Genomic DNA, 22,778 nt, shown 5'->3' with positions numbered 1-22,778 from the left:
TGTAGGAGAAAGCCCTGCCTCCAGCTGTTTGCTTAGAAATTCTAGGGACAATTAGGAGGCCTGTGTCTTGTGACCGTAGCACACTTGTAGGTATGTACGGCAGGACCAAATCAGAGAGATAGGTAGGAGCAAGCCCATGTAATGCTTTGTAGGTTAGCATTAAAACCTTGAAATCTGCCCTTGCCTTGACAGGAAGACAGTGTAGGGAGGCTAGCACTGGAGTAATATGATGCATTTCTTTGGTTCTAGTCAGGATTCTAGCAGCCGTATTTAGCACTAACTGAAGTTTATTTAGTGCTTTATCCGGGTAGCCGGAAAGTAGAGCATTGCAGTAGTCTAACCTAGAAGTAACAAAAGCATGGATTCATTTTTCTGCATCATTTTTGGACAGAAAGTTTCAGATTTTTGCAATGTTACATAGATGGAAAAAAGCTGTCACATCTGCTCTGTAAACTTGTAAGGAGGGCTCTTAGTTATGTAATGTTTAAATTGGTCAGTGATAAATCTTCTCTCATTGCAATGCAATCCAGGATACAAGCCATAATTCTCTCTGAAGTTTTACCCAAAGTACCTTGATGGCTCTCTTCCCATCTGTCTGTCTGCTCCGTCCTTCTTCGCTGCCATTCTCTTTCTGCTTCTCTCTCTGTCTGCTGCCCCTCTCTCTGCTTCTATCTCTCTCTCATTCTCTCTCCCTTTTCCCTGGGACTGTTTATACTTTTTGTGCATTTACCATGCTACCTTCTCTTTTCGCGTGTGCCTCTCCTCACCTTGACAAAACTCTTTATTCTCTGAAGGATATATTATGAACTGGTTGTGACAACCTCAGGTTTCACTGTGAAATAAATGTGAAGCCGGATATTAATTTGATGCATTTGCCAAAAACAGCTCAGGCAGGATGCTTGTTATACTGCAGGCACATTGCACGGCTCGTGGTTCTCTCAGAAACACACGCTCATGTGTTGAGTGCCGAGGCACTTTCTCTCCTCGAGCCGTTCACATGTTATTATCTCATAGGCGGCTCTTTCTGATGAGTGACACATAGCCGAGAGAAGGGGGTAGTCTCTGAGTTTCAATTGGAAGGCATGGTGATACTGTATGTATATGTAGGGACTTTAAATTATGACAGCCACATAGATGGGCCTGAGAATTCACTCATATCAAGTTTTAAAAGCTATAAAAGACAACGGTAACGTGACAAACTAAGTCAGTCACCCTGGAGTCATCATTTACTGAATTCCGTGACTCTAAAGCCTGGTTCACACTGCAGGCCTTAATGCTCAAACCACTTTTTTTTTAAAAATCCGTTTTGGAATACTGACTGTCCAAAGAGAAAGTTACAAATGACCAACTGGCTACTCTAGTTGTCATAGTATCAACGGGTGTGTGCTCAGTGGTGTAGGCTGATTGGTGGTGGTGCTCGTGCTTCCTATCACTCAGAAGTTATGTAGCAACAATGCCTGCCATGGATGTTTCCCAGTTGCTTTGCATCTTCATAATCATAGTGTAAGAACACTTTTAAAGCCTCAAAGGATAAGATGATCCATCTTTCAAAACAAGTCAATTTTGGCTAGCCACAGCATCCAACTAACTAGCTAGGCAGCTGTTTAGCTTTCTAGCACATTCACTAATTTCTTTATAAGCAATTAACAAGATAGTTAGCTACCACACGTTCTTGTCAAACTGTACAGATAGTAGCTAGCAAGCAACACGCCAAATAACAGTCTAAAAACCACTTGAGGGCAAATAAATCAGATTTTACTGTCGCATGGCCAGGAATCAGATTTGTAGCTGATCTCAAGCAACTAACGAATATCCGATTCTATGTGCTTTTTGACTGTTCACACTGCATAAAAAAAGATCAGATTTAAATCAGACATGCAAAAGAATAGGATTTGAGTCACTTCAAACTGCCAATGTAAACAAGGCTTGAGTGCAATAAATATGGTATTCATCTTCTTCACTTTGATACCAATCTACCTCTTTCATTTTAATGTGCTCACAGTGTACCACATTTAATATAGCTCTTTTATTTTATTTCCAGCTCCATGCTTGGCTATCAGATACACACCTCAGGGAAGCAGTTTTAGCCCTTTTCCCCATAGTTGAACAAAGGATGGCCTGTAAATCACCATCCACTGTATATCCACAATGCTGCTGTTAAGGCCTGCAGCATGACGAGGGGACTGCCAAAATGGATTGTGCAACCCGCTGTAAACTGAGGGGAGAGTGGGGGAGGAGGGGGAAGAGGAGTCCAGTCCAAATTGACACACTGCGCACACTCACACACGCACGCACGCACACACACACACACACACACACACACACACACACACACACACACATATGCACGCACACACACACACTTCACACACACACTGAGCCAAACCGAAGAGAGAGAGAGGTCCCTCCCAGCATGTTAAACCAGATGTTGGAGTGTGATTCATGCTAACAGTCGGAGCAGCCAGTCAGAGCGGTACAGAGACTATGACTATATAGTGCACTGCTTTTGACCATGGGGTTAAAAGTAATGCACTATGTCAGGAATAGCATGCCATTTGGGATTCACATATGACTGTGTGTGTTGCTGTAGGCTAGAGAGTGGTAGGGATGTTTACATAGCAATGGGAGACCTGCTTGCCTTGAGCATCTCTACTTACAGACCTGGGCCCTTCTCCGCGGTTAAGCCTTTATCTCAACAACACTACCGATAAGGGAGGGAGGAGGGAAAGGCACAGGCTTTCTCTCCGCTTGAGAAAATTATTTTCTAATTAAGTATAGATTTATTATTGAGATTAGTGATGAACAGCAGTGGATGTACACTGAGTCTACAAAACATTAAGAACACCTGCTCTTTAAATTACATAGACTGACCAGGTGAAAGCAATCATCCCTTATTGATTACTTACAAGCCCTTAACCAACAATGCAGTTTTAAGAAAAATAAGTGTTAAGTAAAAAATAAAAATAACAAATAATTGAAGAGCAGCAGTAAAATAACAATAGTGTTGCTATATACTTTTGTATATATAGTGTTTGTTTTGGAGATAACCCCTCAAAACTGTCCTGCTATCGCCATGGCATCCAGAGAACATACATCGTAATCCTATATATATTTTAAGTCTTTACTCCTCTTTGCTCCCGTGGAACATAAATCCACCTTTTCATGTTGTAATGACCCCAAATATTATTCTGTTCACTTTACTTGTTAATTTTTCAGGCTATATCTCCATTGGAAGATCACAGTTAGTTTCATTATTTTCTGTAGAACCATGACCTAGATATTTATGTGCTGTGGCTGGATCAATAGTGGTATATGAGTCAGTATATTTAAGCCGTAAAGCTGTATAGGGGCTGCCCTCTGTTTATCCTGATACTCAAACCCTTCCTGCTGTTCATGGTAAAGAACAAACAAGCAGGGGTATGTGTATTCAGTAGATATCACACACCACATGTATTTATTGTGTGTACATGTTTGTCAGAGTTTCCGTTAGAAAAATGTGGCACCGGACATTTGAGCACAGTGATATACAGTACGTTATGTAAGCATTTTCTTCTGATGCACAAATAAACAGCTAGCTTCAGTCGTTACGTCATTAAAAGTGTATTCCTGTCCCCAGCGTCTACAACCTCTAGCTGCTGATGTAACCTCCACAGGATCTGTATAGGACCTAGAGTCTCAAGAAGTGTTCTTTAATACTTTAAGTGAGGTGGGAGGAAACTTCACATTGATGGTTTAACTAGACTGGCTTTTCAGCCTTTCTATTGTTGTAAAGTCATTATTAATATGAACAATACGGAGGGCCAAGATGAAAGCAGGCTTTGTGAGTGGGTCATTCAGAAAATAAATGGTGTCAAGAACGAGCTGGACAAGTGGCACTCAAGACCTTCACTGGGCCTGAGACCCTGGCTGCGAGGCCTGTGTGTGTGTGTCTGAGTCTGACTCACACTGAGCCTGAGATCCTGAAAAGAGGCCTGAGACGGGTGGGAGGGTAAGAGGACAGGGGTAGGTGGTTGCTCCTGAGAACGCTGGATGAAAGACTGGATGAAAAGGCCTGGGATCTATTTGGCGCCTGTGAGTGATGGGTGAAAGATCATTGACGTGGCCGGGCATTTATTCATTTACAATTCCTGTCTCCTGTTGCAAAAGGCCAAAGGATGAAAAGTCAAAAATATTTTAGATTTATGTTTTTGTCACCATCATCCTTGAATTTCCAGTTATATAAAGGTGCCAATGGAAACATTTTTATTTCTAAAACAATTCATCATAGTAATTTTTGTTAGCACATACTTAACCCCTTAACCCTTAACCCCCACTAAAGAATAGCATGACTTGGGAGGACTCTTTCTAGTCTCTACACCCACGAGTCCATACAATGCCATGCAAAAGTTTTCCCACCCATTGGATTTCATCACATTTTATTGTGGGATTAAAATGGATTTAATTGTCATTTGTTGTCAACAATACCCATAAAATACTGTGTAATGTCAAAGTGGAAGAAACATTAAAACAATTGTATTAATAAAAACAAATATAACTAAAATATAGTTGTTGCACAAGTATTCAACCCATTTGTTTAGGCAAGGCTAAATTAGTTCAGGAATAAAATTTGGCTTAACAAATCACATAAATTATGTTCACTTACTCTGTGTGAAATAATAGTGGTTGACATGATTTTTAAATGACTAACTCTTCCTCTGTCCCCCATAAATGCAACATCTGTAAGGTTCCTCAGTGAAGTGTTGAATTTCAAGCACATATTCAACTACAAAAACCAGGGAGTTTTTTGATGGGTAACAATAACAAACCAGACATTGAATATCTCTTTAAGCATGGTCCAGTTCATAATTATGCTATGAATGATGTATTAAACCACCGAGACACCTCAAATATACAGTTACCATGAGGCCATTGGTGATTTTAAAACAGTTACAGAGTTCAATGGCTGTGATGGGAGTGAACTGAGGATGGATCAACAACATTGTAGTGACTCCACAACAATGACATAAAGGACAGTGTAAAAAGAACACAAATCTACAAAATAAATAATATTCCAAAACTTGTATGCAACAAGTCACTAAAGTATTACTGCAAAAAAGCATAGCAAAGGAATACACTTTTTGGCCTAAATGCAAATCCCTATGATTGAGTCAAATCCAACATAACACATCACTGAGTAACTGCCTCCTTATTGTCAAGCATGGTGATGGCTGCATCATGGTATAGGTATGCAAATACTGATGTACAGTAGATGTACTTATGTAGAAGTTTTTCAGGATTAAAAAGAAACGGGATAGGGCAAAACGCAGGCAAAATCCCAGAGCAAAACCTGCTTTACACCAGACACTGGGAGAGGAATTCACTTTTCTGCAAGACAATAACCTACAACCCAAGGCCAAATCTACAGTGGAGTTGCTTACCAAGAAGACCGTGAATGTTCCTAAGTGGCCAAGTTACAGTTTTGACTTAAATCTGCTTGAAATACTATGGCAAGACTTGAACATTGATGTCTGCCATGATCCTCAACAGTTTGACAGAGCTTGAAGAAGTTTTAAAATAATAATATTATATAATCCAGGTGTGCAAAGCTCTTAGAGACTTACCCAGAAAGACTCACAGCTGCCAAATGTGTTTCTAACATCTATTGACTCAGGGAGCTGAATACTTACGCAAAAACTATATTTTTTATATTTTATTTTTGATGAAATCTTCTTTAAAAAAGTGTATTTCTTCCACTTTGACCCTACAGAGTATTTTGTGTAGATTGTTGACCAAAAACTACAGTTAAAACCATTTTAATCCCACTTTGTAAAAAAAACAATGTGAAGAAATACAAGGGGTGTGAATACTTTTGAATTAAATCATCTCAGGACCGTTTCTGCAACTGCTATGCCTGTGTATAAAATCAAAACAGGAAGCCATTCCTAGACTGGGCCTGTCTGTTTATTATCACTTGATAGAAAGATGGGTCCCGATTTGGAGTGACGGTTTCAATCCTAGGTCAATAGCTCAATTGTCACTGTACTTTTTATGGACACAAATGTAGGATTTATGACTAGTATCCACACCTGGTAACACACTTGGAACAAATATTCATTTCAATATTTTTCTCCCCATTACTGTTTTTCCCCCTCATGTAAATGTTATTCAGTCATGCGATCAAGTTATTCAGTCATGCAATCAAGCTTGGCAGTAGCGAATACAATTTTGATTCATCAAATAAGGGATTGTTTGTGTGATGCTGGACCGTGGACAGGTTTGTGGGACTTTTGATCTCAGATTTCACACTTTGATGGAAAAGTTTTATAACTTTCCTGACTGACTGCAGTGCAGCCCCCATCTCCCACCTCCTCCCCCCATCTCCCACCTCCTCCCCCCGTCCTCCCCTGTCAACCACTCTTCTCTCCCACCTCCTCCCCCCATCTCCCACCTCCTCCCCCGTCCTCCCCTGTCAACCACTCTTCTCTCCCACCTCCTCCCCCATCCTCCCCTGTCAACCACTCTTCTCTCCCACCTCCTCCCCCCATCTCCCACCTCCTCCCCCCTCCTCCCCTGTCAACCACTCTTCTCTCCCACCCCCTCCCCCCGTCCTCCCCTGTCAACCACTCTTCTCTCCCACCTCCTCCCCCTGTTATCCCCTGTCAACCACTCTTCTCTCCCCCCTCCTCCCCCGTCCTCCCCCGTCCTCCCCTGTCAACCACTCTTCTCTCCCCCCTCCTCCCCCCGTCCTCCCCTGTCAACCACTCTTCTCTCCCCCCGTCCTCCCCCTGTCCTCCCCTGTCAACCACTATTCTCTCCCCCCTCCTCCCCCCGTCCTCCCCTGTCAACCACTCTCCTCCCCCCCGTCCTCCCCCTGTCCTCCCCTGTCAACCACTCTTCTCTCCCCCTCCTCCCCCCGTCCTCCCCCGTCCTCCCCTGTCAACCACTCTTCTCTCCCCCCGTCCTCCCCCCGTCCTCCCCTGTCAACCACTCTTCTCTCCCCCGTCCTCCCCCCGTCCTCCCCTGTCAACCACTCTTCTCTCCCACCTCCTCCCCCCATCCTCCCCTGTCAACCACTCTTCTCTCCCACCTCCTCCCCCCATCTCCCACCTCCTCCCCCGTCCTCCCCTGTCAACCACTCTTCTCTCCCACCCCCTCCCCCGTCCTCCCCCCGTCCTCCCCTGTCAACCACTCTTCTCTCCCACCTCCTCCCCCCCGTTCTCCCCTGTCAACCACTCTTCTCTCCCCCCTCCTCCCCCCTTCCTCCCCACGTCCTCCCCTGTCAACCACTCTTCTCTCCCACCTCCTCCCCCCGTCCTCCCCCCGTCCTCTCCCCGTCCTCCCCTGTCAACCACTCTTCTCTCCCCCCTCCTCCCCCCGTCCTCCCCTGTCAACCACTCTTCTCTACCCCCTCCTCCCCCGTCCTCCCCTGTCAACCACTCTTCTCTCCCACCTCCTCCCCCCGTCCTCCCCTGTCAACCACTCTTCTCTCCCCCCTCCTCCCCCGTCCTCCCCTGTCAACCACTCTTCTCCCCCACCTCCTCCCCCCGTCCTCCCATGTCAACCACTCTTCTCTCCCACCTCCTCCCCTGTCAACCACTCTTCTCTCCCACCTCCTCCCCTGTCAACCACTCTTCTCTCCCACCTCCTCCCCCTGTCCTCCCCTGTCAACCACTCTTCTCTCCCACCTCCTCCCCCCGTCCTCCCCTGTCAACCACTCTTCTCTCCAACCTCCTCCCTCCGTCCTCCCCTGTCAACCACTCTTCTCCCCCACCTCCTCTCCCCATCCTCCCCTGTCAACCACTCTTCTCTCCCCCCTCCTCCCCCCGTCCTTCCCTGTCAACCACTCTTCTCTCCCACCTCTTCTCCCCGTCCTCCCCTGTCAACCACTCTTCTCCCCCACCTCTTCTCCCCATCCTCCCCCATGTCTCCCCCTTCCTACCAACGTCCTGCCTCCCATGCTTCCACATTTTACAGGCTAATATTGGTTCATGATGAATCCATATTTCATAGCTAGCAGACAGAATGAATAAAGCTAGTACTATCCTTATGAAAGGCTTTATTCGCTTCCTGTATTTGTGCCCTCTGGCTAACTCAGCGCTGAGTGAGTTACTGTTAGTGTCAGCGCTGCGGGCCTAGTGATTGTGTAGTTCCAAACTAAAGCCCAAACTAAAACATGACAGGGCAGAATATTCCTCTCCGTAAACTGGTTTGCGTGTTCTGCGGACCCTGAGAATCTCTGCTAGGAGACAAGGACCAATGATTGGAGGATTGAGATAATACCTTGGTCCATATGGGAACTGAGATACCACAGGTTTAATGGATAGAACTACACATATTGACATAGTGGCCCCACCAATCCCCTGTCTATTACATGTATTTTCCTGTAATCAATCCTGCCTTATGATGTCTTTGTGTAATTGAACAAACATGTTTTAAAACCCGTTTGTCTTTATTTGGGAATGTGTACAGGATACAGGATGTATTCTGATATAGGCAGTGCACAGCCAGCGTCATCTACTTTGTGAAACATACTGTGTAAGAATTAAAACTGTGTAAAAGTATCTCCCTCTGAAAAAATATACAATAGTCTACTGCTGAGGGATGCTGGAAATAAGACACGTGCACTTTTGTCTGTCTCTGAGTGCGTGAGTGTGTTTATGCGTGCACATGTTGTGTGTGTGTGTGTGTGTGTGTGTGTGTGGAGTGCGTTGGGGAAGGGTCTTTTTGTTTCTTAGCGGAATTGGCTTTGTGGGAAAATCAGATATGTTCCTGACGGGCACATGGTATGACATCACATCCTGTACCCAAGTCTTGGAATGTCACCAGCAGCATGTTGTAGCAACAGAGTGCATTTCTTGGAATCTAATCAGTGGCTGCATCCTTAAATGGTATTATATTCCTTATATAGTACACTATTTTTGACCTGGGCTTATAGGACTAGGGAATAGGGTGTTATTTGGAACACTTCCAGGGTGTTTAAATACATTTTAAGTCGGTTGGCTTGGAGAGTGTTTCTACATTCTCTGAGATTTAACTATCGTTTTGAGTTTCTATATGCTTCCTGACTCTACTAAACCCTTTTAAGAGCGATCCCGATACTGTATATCCACGTTCCTCATTCCCTAGCTTTCAACATCATTGTAATAATCAAAGCACTCAATGAGCCTTTACAACAGAATCTATTTCTATTTAAGTTCACATATACAGCTTCTGAGTAGAGACTGCTAATACTTTGACCACCTGATTTAAAAACTCAACTGTAATTTACAAAAGAGGCATAACCAGAACTGCAGATTTCAGTAGGTATTGTAAGGGGCAGAATAGAGACTGGTGGAGAAAGTACATCAGTTCTGTTACTGGCTGTCCATGCTTCTCAAAACTCCCACATCGTCAGATAGGTTAAGTGGAGTAATAAGGAGTTATACTCATCTGAGTGCATTTTTATCTTTCAGTGTCAGTGCCTCCCCCATTCCTGATCTATCTCTCTCTCTCACTCTCTCTCTCTGTTTCTCCCCTCTTTCTTGTTCTGTCCCTCTCTCTCTCTCTCTCTAAGCGCCTAGTTTGATGTGTAAAAATGTGAATGCCTGTGGTTTCTACCCTGTGTAAATTCAGTAACCTAAACCGTCGTCATCTGCTCTTGAGGACTTTCCCAGTATTACTATAAGAACCCAGTAAATTCAGCAACCTAAACTTAATCTACTCTCTCTGAGGCCTTTCGCAGTAGTACCACTATATAACCCAGTCAGCGTATTCATTCAGCCTGCTTCCAAATGGCACCCTATCCCCCTTATAGTGCACTGCTTTTGACCAGGGCCCACAGAGCCCCTTGACTCACTATGACAGCCCTCCCCTGGTATCTACATGAGATACTGTAGGAGAGAGAGAAAGAAAGGGCAGTGTGTGTGTCAAAGGCACAGCGGGCTATCAGGTCTTTTTCATTTTCTCTGGCATCTAATTTGGCCGCGGAGCATGTGTGTGTGCGGGTGGCTTATTCGTCTTCCTCCACTCAAAGGACTTAATTGAAACTATGGCTCATGCTGAAACTTATTACAGAGAACTTTTCAAGACTGACTGACTGCCCCATGACGCCAAGTGGCCTTGAGTAACATTTGTGTTTTAGCAAATGGTTTCAGGAATGGTTTATTACAGTTACCCATCATACATAGTTGAACCTTCCACAAGATAAGATGACTATACCATATCGTCACAGTCTGATGAAAACCTCTTATCTCCAAAAACAGAGACTTTTCTGAAAAATTACCATATGTCCCCATTAACGAACACACAGTTATAAAACTTCAAAGTTATTTTGAATACATTTTCTTGGTCCTAGAGGGTAGTTACTGCTTTCAATAAATAAATAAAAATTGACATTTGTAAAAATTGACAGCAAAAAAATATATATCCAAATTTGATAGGAAAGATAGAATATCATTATGAATACAGGTTAACAGGATATATATATTTTAACAAGTAGGTTAAAAGCTCATAGCTGTAAAAGTTGTGGCCTGGTGTGTCTGTGCTCTCTTCAAACAGGTGCATGTGGGAGTGAAAGACAAAGGCCAAGCATTTCCAGTCAGAAAGTTGAGGTAGCAGCAGAAACCGGTGGCAAAGACACCTTGTACAGTATGTTGACCATCATTGGCAATACATCCTTTCTAGAACTGAGATGTTATCTGTCTGTTACTTTGATTACACGTTTATCAATTCATTATTTCCTAGCATGCTAGCCTGGGGAAACATTATAGATTAGTCAGTTTTATAGAAACCTATCTGATGTCAAACTGGTGAGGTATTCAGAAACTGTCCTCTGTGGTTTTTGAGTATTTATTTATATGATAGTTTTGTGTTTTTGTTGTCGTTTATTATGATTTTTACTTGGTTCTCCTGGCTGTACCTAGGTCTGGGTGGTGAGGATAGTAGGATATTGAGTAGGATGTTGAGTCTGTGGGTCCAGAACATGCAGGACCAGACCAGGCTGTCTGTACTCACGCAGGTGTGCTCTATCCCATGCGCTGCACTCTTTCAGGGTTCTGTCTGTTTCATCTTTGTCAGGATCCAGACAGAAACAGGAAGAGACACTCCTGTGGGAACCAGTCTCACCTGATGTGGAGGTTTGCCTGACGAGAGCAGTTTGTCCCCCAGGCCCCAGAATAAAGGGTGCTTGGACATTGATGGATTTAATCATACCCTAGACATGAAATAAAATCAGAATTTTCTTCAATTGCTGTTATTGTTCTCATTTTTAAACATCATCTGATCAACTAACATTGGCTTCACGCTGAGATTAATTGGTCCTTGACCTTATTTTCCACCAGAAGACGATTAACCATGACCTTATTCTCCCAACCAAAATCCAAGATAAATATTTTTCTGTTAAGGTAGACATCACAGATGGAATATCACTTGTTACTATCAGATATGACTGAATCTGCTGGGCTTAGGTCTTGGAGGTGTCTGCTCTGCAGTGTGTATAGTCTGTCTAGTAAAGTGTCTGGTGGGCTCTCTAGGCTGGGTTAATTTTTCATGCAGAGCGAACAACAGCTTCTCTCATTCCTCTCCTGTGGGCGTTAGTCCGGCTTGGCCTGGCCAGAGGGCCTAGCAGCTGCTGGACAGGACCTCTCTGTACTCCCTCTGCTGTGGAGAGAAGAAACACAGAGAGGAGAGAGAGTGTGGGAGAGAGGAAGAGAGACAGGGATAGAGGGATAGAGGGAGAGAGAGAGAGAGAGAGAGAGAGAGAGAGAGAGAGAGAGAGAGAGGTATGGACAGGGGGAGAGGTGACAGAAGAGACAAAGCTGTTCAAGTCTTTTTCTTCTCCTCTCCCCCCTCTCCATGGAGGCTGCAGACTGTGATGACCATACCAGATGTGCAGGATTAGATTACAGTTGGTTTCAGCTACACAGAAAAATATCAATAATACCAGATATTATGGCTATGATAGAGGATTGTTGTATAAGTACAGTGCTTTCAGAAAGTATTCATACCCCTTGACTTGACTTGTGTTACAGCCTGAATTCAAAATGTGTTATATATATATTTTCTCACCCATCTACACACAATACCCCATAATGGCAAAGTGAAAACATGTTTTTAGAAATTATAGCAAATATATTGAAAATGAAATACAGAAATATGTAATTTACATATGTATTTACACCTCTGAGTCATTTCATGTTAGAATCACCTTTGGCAGTGCTTACAGCTGTAAGTCTTTCTGGGTAAGTCTCTAAGAGCTTTGCATACATGGATTGTACAATAATTGGACAATATTCTTTAAAAACGTCTTCAAGCTCTGTCAAGCTGGTTGTTGATCATTGCTAGACAGCCATTTTCAAGGTCTTGCCGATTCAAGACGATTTAAGTAAAAACTGTAAATAGGCCACTTAGGAACATTCAATGTCATCTTGGTAAGCAACTCCAGTGTATATTTGGTCTTGTGTTTTTAGGTTATTGTCCTGCTGAAAGGGGAATTTGTCTCTGAACCAGGTTTTCCTCTAGGATTGTGCTAAGCTTATAGCATAAAGTTCATTTCTTTGCCACATTTTTTGCACTTTTACTTTAGTGCCTTATTGCAAACAGGATGCATGTTTTGGAATATTTTTTATTTTGTACAGATTTCATTCTTTTCACTGTGTATTTTAGGCTAGGTTTGTGGAGTAACTACAATGTTGTTGATCCATCCTCAGTTTTCTCCTATCACAGCCATTCAACTCTGTTGCTGTTTAATCTCTGAGAGATTTCCTTCCTCTCTGGCAACAGAGTTAGCAAGGATGCCTGTATCCTTGCAGTGACTCATTGCATTGTATATGTCTATTAAGTTCCTTGTGTAAATGTATAAACTAAGTTCCTTATTGTAAATGTCCAATAGACATCGTTGTTGTAATAATGTTGTAAATATGGCAGGCCCATAAATTAATATATAATACACAAATGATCAGAGTTGTTGTCTGAGTTTAGTTTGGGGGAAAGTATGGCCCTATTGTTGCTCAATCCCATCTCAGTCAAAACCATTTTGTCCTGATATGATTTTGAACTAGATACCGACGATTCCATTATTCTTTGGGATGGAAACACTGTCTTTGTTTATTACCCACAGCTCCATTTGTGTTTCAGGGTTATAAAACAAATGTTTGGTTTCCTTCCATTATTGTCGAAATCTTCTGTATTATTTTTTTCCCAGGAAGTTAAAGAAAGAAAGAACATCACTGCCTGACAAGTGCCATCATTTCTTAGCTGTCTTCCTAAAATGACTAATTATTTGTCTGTCTGGCCGGTGGGGTGGTTGTTATTTAACAATGTGTGGTGTGGGGGGAAAAGTGAGTTTGAGTGCTCTGAGATTAGGACTGAAGGGTGAGGCGTGATGACTGGAGAGAGAGGGACCGTCGTGTACCCCTTGGGGAGGAGAGGGGGGTTGGAACTCCGATGCACCACAACAAGGTTTTGCCATTAAGGTTTTGCAGTTTCTTTTTCCTTGACTCCAGCCATCCGTCACTGTGTTTTTGAATATATGTTCCCATCAATCACATCAAAGTAGATCTCCTATGAGTTGTATGGGGAATGGATTCACTAGCACCAGGAGACAGCAGCTATAGGAATAGAGAATAGGTTAAAGACATCTGTCAGAGGCTCTCAGGGTCTCTCTCAGGAGAGACAAGAGAGACATTAGTAAAGCATTTCTGTCCTCGCAACACACAGATAGGAAGGTATGTCTCAGGCTTTGTGCGGATCACACTACAGTGTGTGTGTGTGTGTGTGTACAGTACTGCAAAACAATAACAGTCTGTTCTCAGAGAGAAACCTTCCTCTAGCATATCAAATCAAAATCAAATCAAATGTATTTATTTATATATATAGCCCTTCGTACATCAGCTGATATCTAAAAGTGCTGTACAGAAACCCAGCCTGTTGAAGCACGTTGGCTAGGAAAAACTCCCTAGAAAGGCCAAAACCTAGGAAGAAACCTAGAGAGGAACCAGGCTATGAGGGGTGGCCAGTCCTTTTCTGGCTGTGCCGGGTGGAGATTATAACAGAACATGGCCAAGATGTTCAAATGTTCATAAATTACCAGCATGGTCAAATAATAGGTCTGCGACAGGTAGCACGTCCGGTGAACAGGTCAGGATTCCATAGCCGCAGGCAGTTGAAACTGGAGCAGCAGCACAGCCAGGTGGACTGGGGACAGCAAGGAGTCATCATGCCAGGTAGTCCTGAGGCATGGTCCTAGGGCTCAGGTCCTCCGAGAGAGAGAAAGAAAGAGAGAATTAGAGAGAGCATACTTAAATTCCCACAGGACACCGGATAAGACAGGAGAAGTACTCCAGATATAACAAACTGACCCTAGCCCCCTGACACATAAACTAATGCAGCCTAAATACTGGAGGCTGAGACAGGAGGGGTCAGGAGACACTGTGGTCCCATCCGATGATACCCACTGTTGAGGTACAGTATTACAATGTTGAGGTACAGTATTTTTGTCAGAGATTGGGGAGTTTTAAAGTTGTTATCTCCCGTCTTTCATTTTCTCTTTTAATTATTTCCAAATGTTTCCCCCTGATCGCTATCGGCAACTATTGCGTGTTTATCATGCAGCGTTTGAAACGTGAGCGGGGCCTGCGCTGGCTGGTTGGCCCAAGAAATGTCTGTGAGGCTGTTGAGCAGAGTAGAGAGTAGGGACTGACCTGCAAGAGGAAAGTCTGGCCACACAGCTTGTCCACTGAGACACAGTTTCTCTAATGGAAAAGGCCTGTTCAATGCCTTGCACAAAACATCAGGGCTGTGTGTGTGTGTGTGTCAGTTTAACAGTGTGTGTGTGTGTGTGTGTGTGTGTGTGTGTGTGTGTGTGTGTGTGTGTGTGTGTGTGTGTGTGTGTGTGTGTGTCAGTTTAACAGTGTGTGTGTGTGTGTGTGTGTGTGTGTGTGTGTGTGTGTGTGTGTGTGTGTGTGTGTTTAAGTGTGTGTTTAAGTGTGTAAAATTACTAATGTTAAAGTAAAATAATGTTTACGCTGTAGATACATGTCAGATAGTGGCAGTTTAAGCTTGTAGCCCACCTGAAAGCTTGTGGCAAGTGGCATGTGTTGCTTGTGCAGATGGATAAGCCTATGTCCTGATGTAATAGCGGTCCACAGAGCAATGTGATTAGCTGGGTGATGTGCTGATGAGTTTACCAGTGTGACCATGATGATGTGCTGATGAGTTTACCATTGTGACCATGATGATGTGCTGATGAGTTTACCATTGTGACCATGATGTGCTGATGAGTTTACCATTGTGTCCATGATGATGTGCTGATGAGTTTACCATTGTGACCATGATGATGTGCTGATGAGTTTACCATTGTGACCATGATGTGCTGATGAGTTTACAAGCATCTGAGTTTAAATCCAAGCTCTCCAGACGCTCACTGCAGCCTGCTCTGTAAGTGAGGGACAAATGTGCTTTTCCAGGCCAGCAGACCAAACCCAGAAAACCAGCCGGCCCCCCAGCCCCCTACCAGGCCTCCCAGACAGACTGGGTCTTCGTGTCCTCTCCTGGGTTGCGTGCCAAATAGCACTCTATTTCCTATATATTGCATTGCTTTCATAATACTTTTATACTGCACTATATAGGGAATATGATGCCATTCGGGACATAACCCTGGTCTGACCACGCTGGGGCTTGGCTCTGCATGACTGACAGGTCTCACTGGTCCTACTGTTCCTCTCCATGGCAGCCATGGATGGATGGATGGATGGACAGCAGTGAGAGGAAAGGGGCAGACGGCCCTATTTTTGGACCACTGCCCTCAGACTAACTATAATGTATGGCAGTCTTGAGATTTAGTTGTTGCCTATTTATTATAATTTATTATGATTGACTTTAGCTACCTAAAGCATTATCTACAGTTTTTAGTAATATACAGGACCTCACAATGTTACCTGTACCACTTATTAGGCTAATCAGTGTAGAGTAAAATGAAAGATAGAAAAAGCGAGATTCTGATCCAGAGAGAGAGAAAAGGGAATCCCACAACATCCAACATAATATGGCCTTGTTAGAATAGCCCTTCAAGGAAGTTTTGTTAACAAGTGTGTGCTCGTTATGTTCAACTGCTTGATCCCTGTTATAGTCCATCCGTTCTTGTTGTACTCCAAGTCCAAGTTCACCAGTCTCTCTGTGCTGCAGGGCACCAGTGGGAGTGAAACACGCACGCACGCGCACGCACGCACGCACACACACACACACACACACACACACACACACACACACACACACACACACACACACACACACACACACACACACACACACACACACACACACAGGCTTCTCACAGGAACACCTCCAGCGACACATCTCCACAGCAACTTCTATAACTGACCACAGTCATAACGGCTAATTATGGGTTTTCCAGAGACAAGAGCACTAAAGTGTGAAGTGTGGGCCACCCCCTGTAGGGATTAGGGAAATAAGGGAAGGTCAGATCTGAACATTTACGGGAAAAGAGAAAGAGGTAAAAGTGACATAAAGGGGATTATAATGGAGGTCACTTTGGGTCATCTTGATTATACCTCTGGCACCATAACATCCTGTACAGGGTCAGCTAGACACTGCTTTGTTCAGAGGCAAGGGCAGTCTTGTGTTAGTGGCCTGTTGAGGGTCAGAAAGCGTGGTGCTGCTCTTTGTTGAGAGGTCAGTCTGCTGTGTTAGTAGGCTGTCTACTGAAGAGAATGGCCTACTTTGAGAAGTAGTGAGCTTTGTGCCCAGACAATGTGCGCAGACACTTTTTATTTTGCTATGCCCAATTTAAATAATGATTATGTCACTCATTATAGTTGCATGCTGACACTTTATTTGCCCTCATCATTCATAACTTGTTCATCAGAGAATTGCTGATTCATACGCTATCTATTTATGGACAGTCTATAAATGATTTACATAAACTTCTAACTTACTAATCAACTTATCATATAAAGTGTTCTCCAGTTATTTGGACTGAAGCTGCAGTGTGGAACACTTTTTACCTCTGTGCTGTTGACTTTTTAAATGAAGATTCTCTAGCTTCACACTGGGGATCTTGGATTCTCGAAAAACCATTTCATGGATTCCACTCATCTCATTCTTCTCCCCGCCAGGTCCGTTGTCTCGTAGCCCGTGTGAGCTGCTGCCAATAGGTGTAGGCCACCCGGTGCAGGCTCTGCTGAAGAGCTTCACGGCCCTGTCAGGCTGTGCCTCCCGTGGAACCACGGGTCTACCACAGGAGGTTCACATCATCAACCTGAGGGGCAGCAGCCCTGAGGGGTCAAACAGCACACATCCAGAGGTCAGTCACCTGTATAATTTATAACCACCTATATATAATGTATAACGATATACTGTATATAATATGATGGACCAGAGGATAAACCTGACCAGAGGTCAGTCACTCACCTGGCTGAGCCAGCCCAGAACACCCACACCACATATACTGTTTCATACCATCATGCCAAACTAAACCGCACTGTGCAGGCTCAGATATGTCCAATCCAGCATGGTACCAGCAACTATGGTGGGTGCATAACTAGGCCAGTGCAGTACAGCTCGGCATGGCTCAGTAGTGTACAAACTACTAGAGAATATTAATTGGTGTGAGATAGGAATAGCATACCAGGAGTTTTACTATGACTTCGGCCCGCCACAGGAGTCGCTGGTGCGCGATGAGACAAGGAGATCCCTACCGACCAATCCCTCCCTAACCCGGATAGAGTAGACTGTAGAGTCTCACTCTATCCACACCTGTATATACTGCTATACAGTAACTGTAACCCACAGTGCACTACTCTGTCAGACAGTTAAATATCCAACATTCTCCCAGCATACTGTTTCTACCATAACATAAACATTGATGTCAACAAAAATGCTGGTGTCATTTTGAGTTAAGTGGCCTCAGCAGATGAGCACATAAAAAAAAATGTCACCTGCTCCTAGTGATAACTCAATCAGTATCGTTCCATGTGCAGTGTGCCATCCTAAGAAAGTACATAACAGTGTGGGTTGACTTTCAGCACCTTTCAACAGCTCCATACCAAGTTAATGGATGCTATAATTACTGGTAGGCCTCTCTGGCTGTGAGCTGGGGAGACTCAAGCACTTTCTGGGGAGTGCTGCATAATTAAAAAAACGTTGTCTTTGCTGAGCAGCAGGGCTGGAGAGTAATGTTATTAACAAAAGATAGTGGATGCCCTCTTATCACGTTGTACTCGTCCCAAGAATAACAGCAGCTTTAACTGAGGAGGTGGTGGGCGGTTGTTGCTCAATTTAGGGGAGATTTTACCATACACACTAGTTAGATGTTATCAGCCATGCAGATCTTAGGCTGCAGGCAACCAATCTGAATGCTGTTCTTGACCCTGAGTCATTAAAGACAATAGGCCAAATAACCTTACATGACCTTTCTTGTGATTTATGCATTAGAGGGCAGGGTCATGGTCATTAGAGCACACTGTTGAATTTTTTTTTTTTTTTTAAACAAAAAAAAACAATCATTTTTTATAGGATAGGTGGTACCGCCCAGTTTCACTCCATTTTCTTATTTTTGTGTGCCTATTGATTGAACACTACCCAGGATTTGGTTATTTGTGTAAAGATGGATGGCTCTCCTGTCTCTCACCACTCTGCACACAGGCCCCCTCTCCATGTGAGCAGCTCCTTCCACGGAGTATCTGTAGAGTACAATAGAGAACACTGTGTCTGTAGAGTATAGTATGATGGCACTGACAGACATGGCAGCTCTATCTCTTAAGCAACTTTGCAGTGTTTCATTCTTTTGTGTGTTATTTCTTACATTATTAGCCCAGAACAGTTTTTGTGTTATTCCATACAGCCGGAAATAACTTTTGGATATCAGAGTGGCAGTAACTCACCAGCATTATGACCAGGAATACGACTTTCCCGAATTGGATCCTTTGTTCGCACCCCCCAGGGCAATTGAACTTATCCTAGAGGCTGCTCCAAAACCTGCCGGCGGAGAAGAGGTATTTGGAGTGGACTTCTAGTCCGACTCAGGAGGCGGGCACACCATCCTCCGCTTCCGAGTATGTTACTCGCTAATGTTCAATCTCTGGACAATAAAGTTGATGAGCTCAGGTTGAGGATCTCCTTCTAGAGAGACATCAGGGACTGTAACATACTCTGTTTCACGGAATCATAAATCATATTTCACGGATATACTGTCCCTGTCCATACGGTCATCTGGGTTCTCAGTGCATTGCGCAGACAGGAATTAAGAACTCTCCAGGAAGAAGAAGGGCGGTGGTGTATGTTTCATGATTAACCATTCATGGTGTGATTGTGATAACATATAAAAACACAAGTCCTTTTGTTCACCCGACCTAGAATACCTCACAATCAAATGCTGACCAAATTACCTCCCAAGATAATTATCTTCAGTTATAGTCACAGCCATGTATATTCATCCTCAAGCCGATACCACGACGGCCCTCAAGAAACTACCCTGGACTTTATGCAAACTGGAAACCACATATCTTGAGGCTGTATTTATTGTATCTGGGGACTTTAATAAATGCAAATTTGAGGAAACGCTACTGAAGTTCTATCAACACATTGACTGTAGTACTCATGCTGGGAAAACACTCAACCACTGTTGTTCTCTCTTCCGGGATCCCTACAAGGTCCTCCCCCACCCTCCCTTTGGCAAATCAGATCCCAACTCCATTTTGCTCCTCCCTTACTATAGACAGAAACTCAAACAGGATGTACCTGTGTTAAGGTATATTCAACGCTATTCTGATCAATAGGAATTCATGCTTCAAGATTGTTTTGATCACTCGGACTGGGATATGTTCCGGGTCGCCTCGGAGAATAACATTGATGTATACACGGACACGGTGACAGAGTTTATCAGGAAGTGTATAGGGGATGTTGTTCCCACTGTGACTGTTAAAACCTTCCCAAACTAGAAACTGTGGATAGACGGCAGCATTCGCGCTAAACTAAAAGCACAAACCACTGCATTTAACCATGGCAAGGTGACTGGGAATATGGTCAAAATACAAACAGTGTAGTTATTCCCTCCGTAAGGCAATCAAACAGGCAAAACGTCAGTACAGAGACAAATGAGTAAGACATTTAAGTGTGTTAAACCCTCGCAAGGTTGCCGGCCCCAGACGGCATCCCTAGCCGCGTCCTCAGAGCATGCACAGACCAGTTGGCTAGAGTGTTTACGGACATATTCAATCTCTCCCTATCCCAGTCTGCTGTCCCCACTTGTTTCAAGATGTGTGCAGATAGCACTGTGTGCAGATAGCACTGTATCTGTAGAGTACAGTAGAGAACACTGTATCTGTAGAGTACAGTAGAGAACATTATCTGTAGAGTACAGTAGAGAATACTGTATCTGTAGAGTACAGTAGAGAACAGTGTGTCTGTAGAGTATAGTAGAGAACATTATCTGTAGAGTACAGTAGAGAACACTGTGTCTGTAGAGTACAGTAGAGAACACTGTGTCTGTAGAGTATAGTAGAGAACATTATCTGTAGAGTACAGTAGAGAACACTGTATCTGTAGAGTATAGTAGAGAACATTATCTGTAGAGTACAGTAGAGAACACTGTGTCTGTAGAGTATAGTAGAGAACATTATCTGTAGAGTACAGTAGAGAACACTGTGTCTGTAGAGTATAGTAGATAGCACTGTAGCTGTAGCATCTATCCCCTGCCCCCATTATAATCAGGGGCCCAGCAAATGGCGTCCGTTCCTTCCCTCCTGGTGCCGACAGGAAGCCAAAGAAAGGCTTGATGGCCAAAACAACGTAGCAGAAGATTGTAAACATCCGTGGGAGATCAGATTGTTGTTGGAGGGCTCTCCGTCTGCGTCCCAAATTACACCCTATTCCCCTTCATATTGCACTGCTTAGTAGTGCACTATATAGGAAATAGGATGTAATTTGGGACATGGCCATTGTCGTTGGAGAGCTCAGCAACATACAGTAAAACAAAAGCAAAGGAAAGGTTGTCTCCCCCAGCTATATTAATGGATGTGCAAACCCTTTACCCTGGCATCTGCACTTCTTCACAATGTGAGGAGAGAAAAAAGTAGGCTGTCATCACATTATTTTATTGCTCAAAATAACATCCCAGCATATTCAAGAGAGGCTTAGCAGTAAATAATTGTTTTAATAACGTCAACTAAAGAAGACACTCAATACTGTTGCACCTGAATCCTGATAGTTGTAGTGTGTGCCAGCTGCCTATAGGCGTGAACCCTTCTCTCTTTCAAGGGTTACAGTACAGGTGTTGGATCTTAATTTGACCAGTATTGTTGTTGCAAAATAATCCTGCAGCAATAGGATTTTAACGTTTAGTCTATAATGTTGTTTGATCGCAACAAAAGTGTGATCAAATGAAGATCCAACATCTGTATATCAGACTATTGAATGGCAAGAACCTCTGTATGCATGAACATTTTCTCTACCATAAGTCATGGGAGTCAAATGTCTCTGTGTAGACTACAGACTGAAGGATGTGCTTGTGCTGTGTCAGGATATTTAAGTGGCCCACTCCCTACCCCATCAGTCATGGTAGTGTGAAAAGCAGCATGTCTCGGCCTGCACTGGAGATTTCACTGCTGAGTTAGGCAGACATAAATGTTGCTAAGGCCTGATGCATAGACAAGAACAGAAACTGGGTGTAAGGCAGGGTGTGTTATGTTGAGTCAGTATGCAAATAAAGACATCACTCTGGTGATTGTATCATAACACCTTAGTGTGCCTTGCAGAGATGTTTTTACTCAACCTTTATTTTAACAGGGAAGACATATTACAAATGCGCCCTGTACATACAACATAAATATACACATTATACCAAACCTATATACAATACCAGTCAAAAGTTTGGACACACCTACTTATTCCAGAGGTTTTCTTTATTTTACTATTTTATATGTTGTATAATAATAGTGAAGACATTAAAACTATGAAATTATACATATGGAATCATGTAGCAACCAAAAAAGTGTTTTATATTTGAGATTCTTCAAGGTAGCCACCCTTTGCCTTGGTGACAGTTTTGCAGACTCTTGGCATTCTCTCAACCAGCTTCACCTGGAATGCTTTTCTAACAGTCTTGAAGTAGTTCCCACATATGCTGAGCACTTGTTGGCTGCTTTTCCTTCATTCTGCAGTCCAACTCATCCCAAACCATCTCAATTGGGTTGAGGTCGGGTGATTGTGGAGGCCAGGTCATCCGATGCTGCACTCCATCACTCTCCTTCTTGGTCATATAGCCTTTACACAGCCTGGAGGTGTGTTGGAATGAGTAGGTGTGTCCAAACTTTTGACTGGTACTGTACACATTAAAATACAAAAACACTGTCATGGGAAGCACAATAAAACATCACAGATGTAGATAGGACTTTTGCCTATGCTGAAAACATATTCTAAAGGTAAATTATTTAATGAAAGGTCTCCTTTGAAACATATTGTATCAACACATTTCCCAAGAAGGATCGAGAGCGATATTGGACAATAGAACACCATAGTATGAACACAATCTAACAGAACACATTGAAGTAATTTTCACACTGAAAAGGAATGCATGCAGCAAAGTTAAGTCTGAGTGATGCCATACCTGTCATTACTACACATCCAAAGCATGTGCTGTTCTGATTGCTCTCCTTTGGCTTACATATCTTTGTTCTGTAGAAGAATAACCTTGCAAAGAACGGAGATATCCTGCCGCTTTCGAATAAGAGCTGCAACATATACACTTAGTGTACAAAACATCACACACACACACACACACACACACACACACACACACACACACA

General features: G+C 43.4%; 1 protein-coding gene across 2 annotated transcripts in view; it reads left to right on the top strand.

Annotated features, from left to right (window-relative positions):
- LOC110524600 (transforming growth factor beta receptor type 3) overlaps positions 1-22,778 on the top strand; it is a 126,006-nt gene that overhangs the window by 17,920 nt on the left and 85,308 nt on the right. For both annotated transcript variants that reach the window (XM_021604413.2, XM_021604412.2), the window contains exon 3: positions 17,091-17,278. In XM_021604413.2, the coding sequence (XP_021460088.2) occupies positions 17,091-17,278 (188 nt within the window). The remainder of the gene's footprint in view (positions 1-17,090; positions 17,279-22,778) is intronic.

Source organism: Oncorhynchus mykiss, chromosome 5 (genome assembly GCF_013265735.2).
Source record: "Oncorhynchus mykiss isolate Arlee chromosome 5, USDA_OmykA_1.1, whole genome shotgun sequence".
Classification (NCBI taxonomy): Eukaryota; Metazoa; Chordata; class Actinopteri; order Salmoniformes; family Salmonidae; genus Oncorhynchus; species Oncorhynchus mykiss.
The sequence above is the reverse complement of the archived record's forward strand: the minus strand, read 5'-3'. Positions and strand labels throughout refer to the sequence as shown.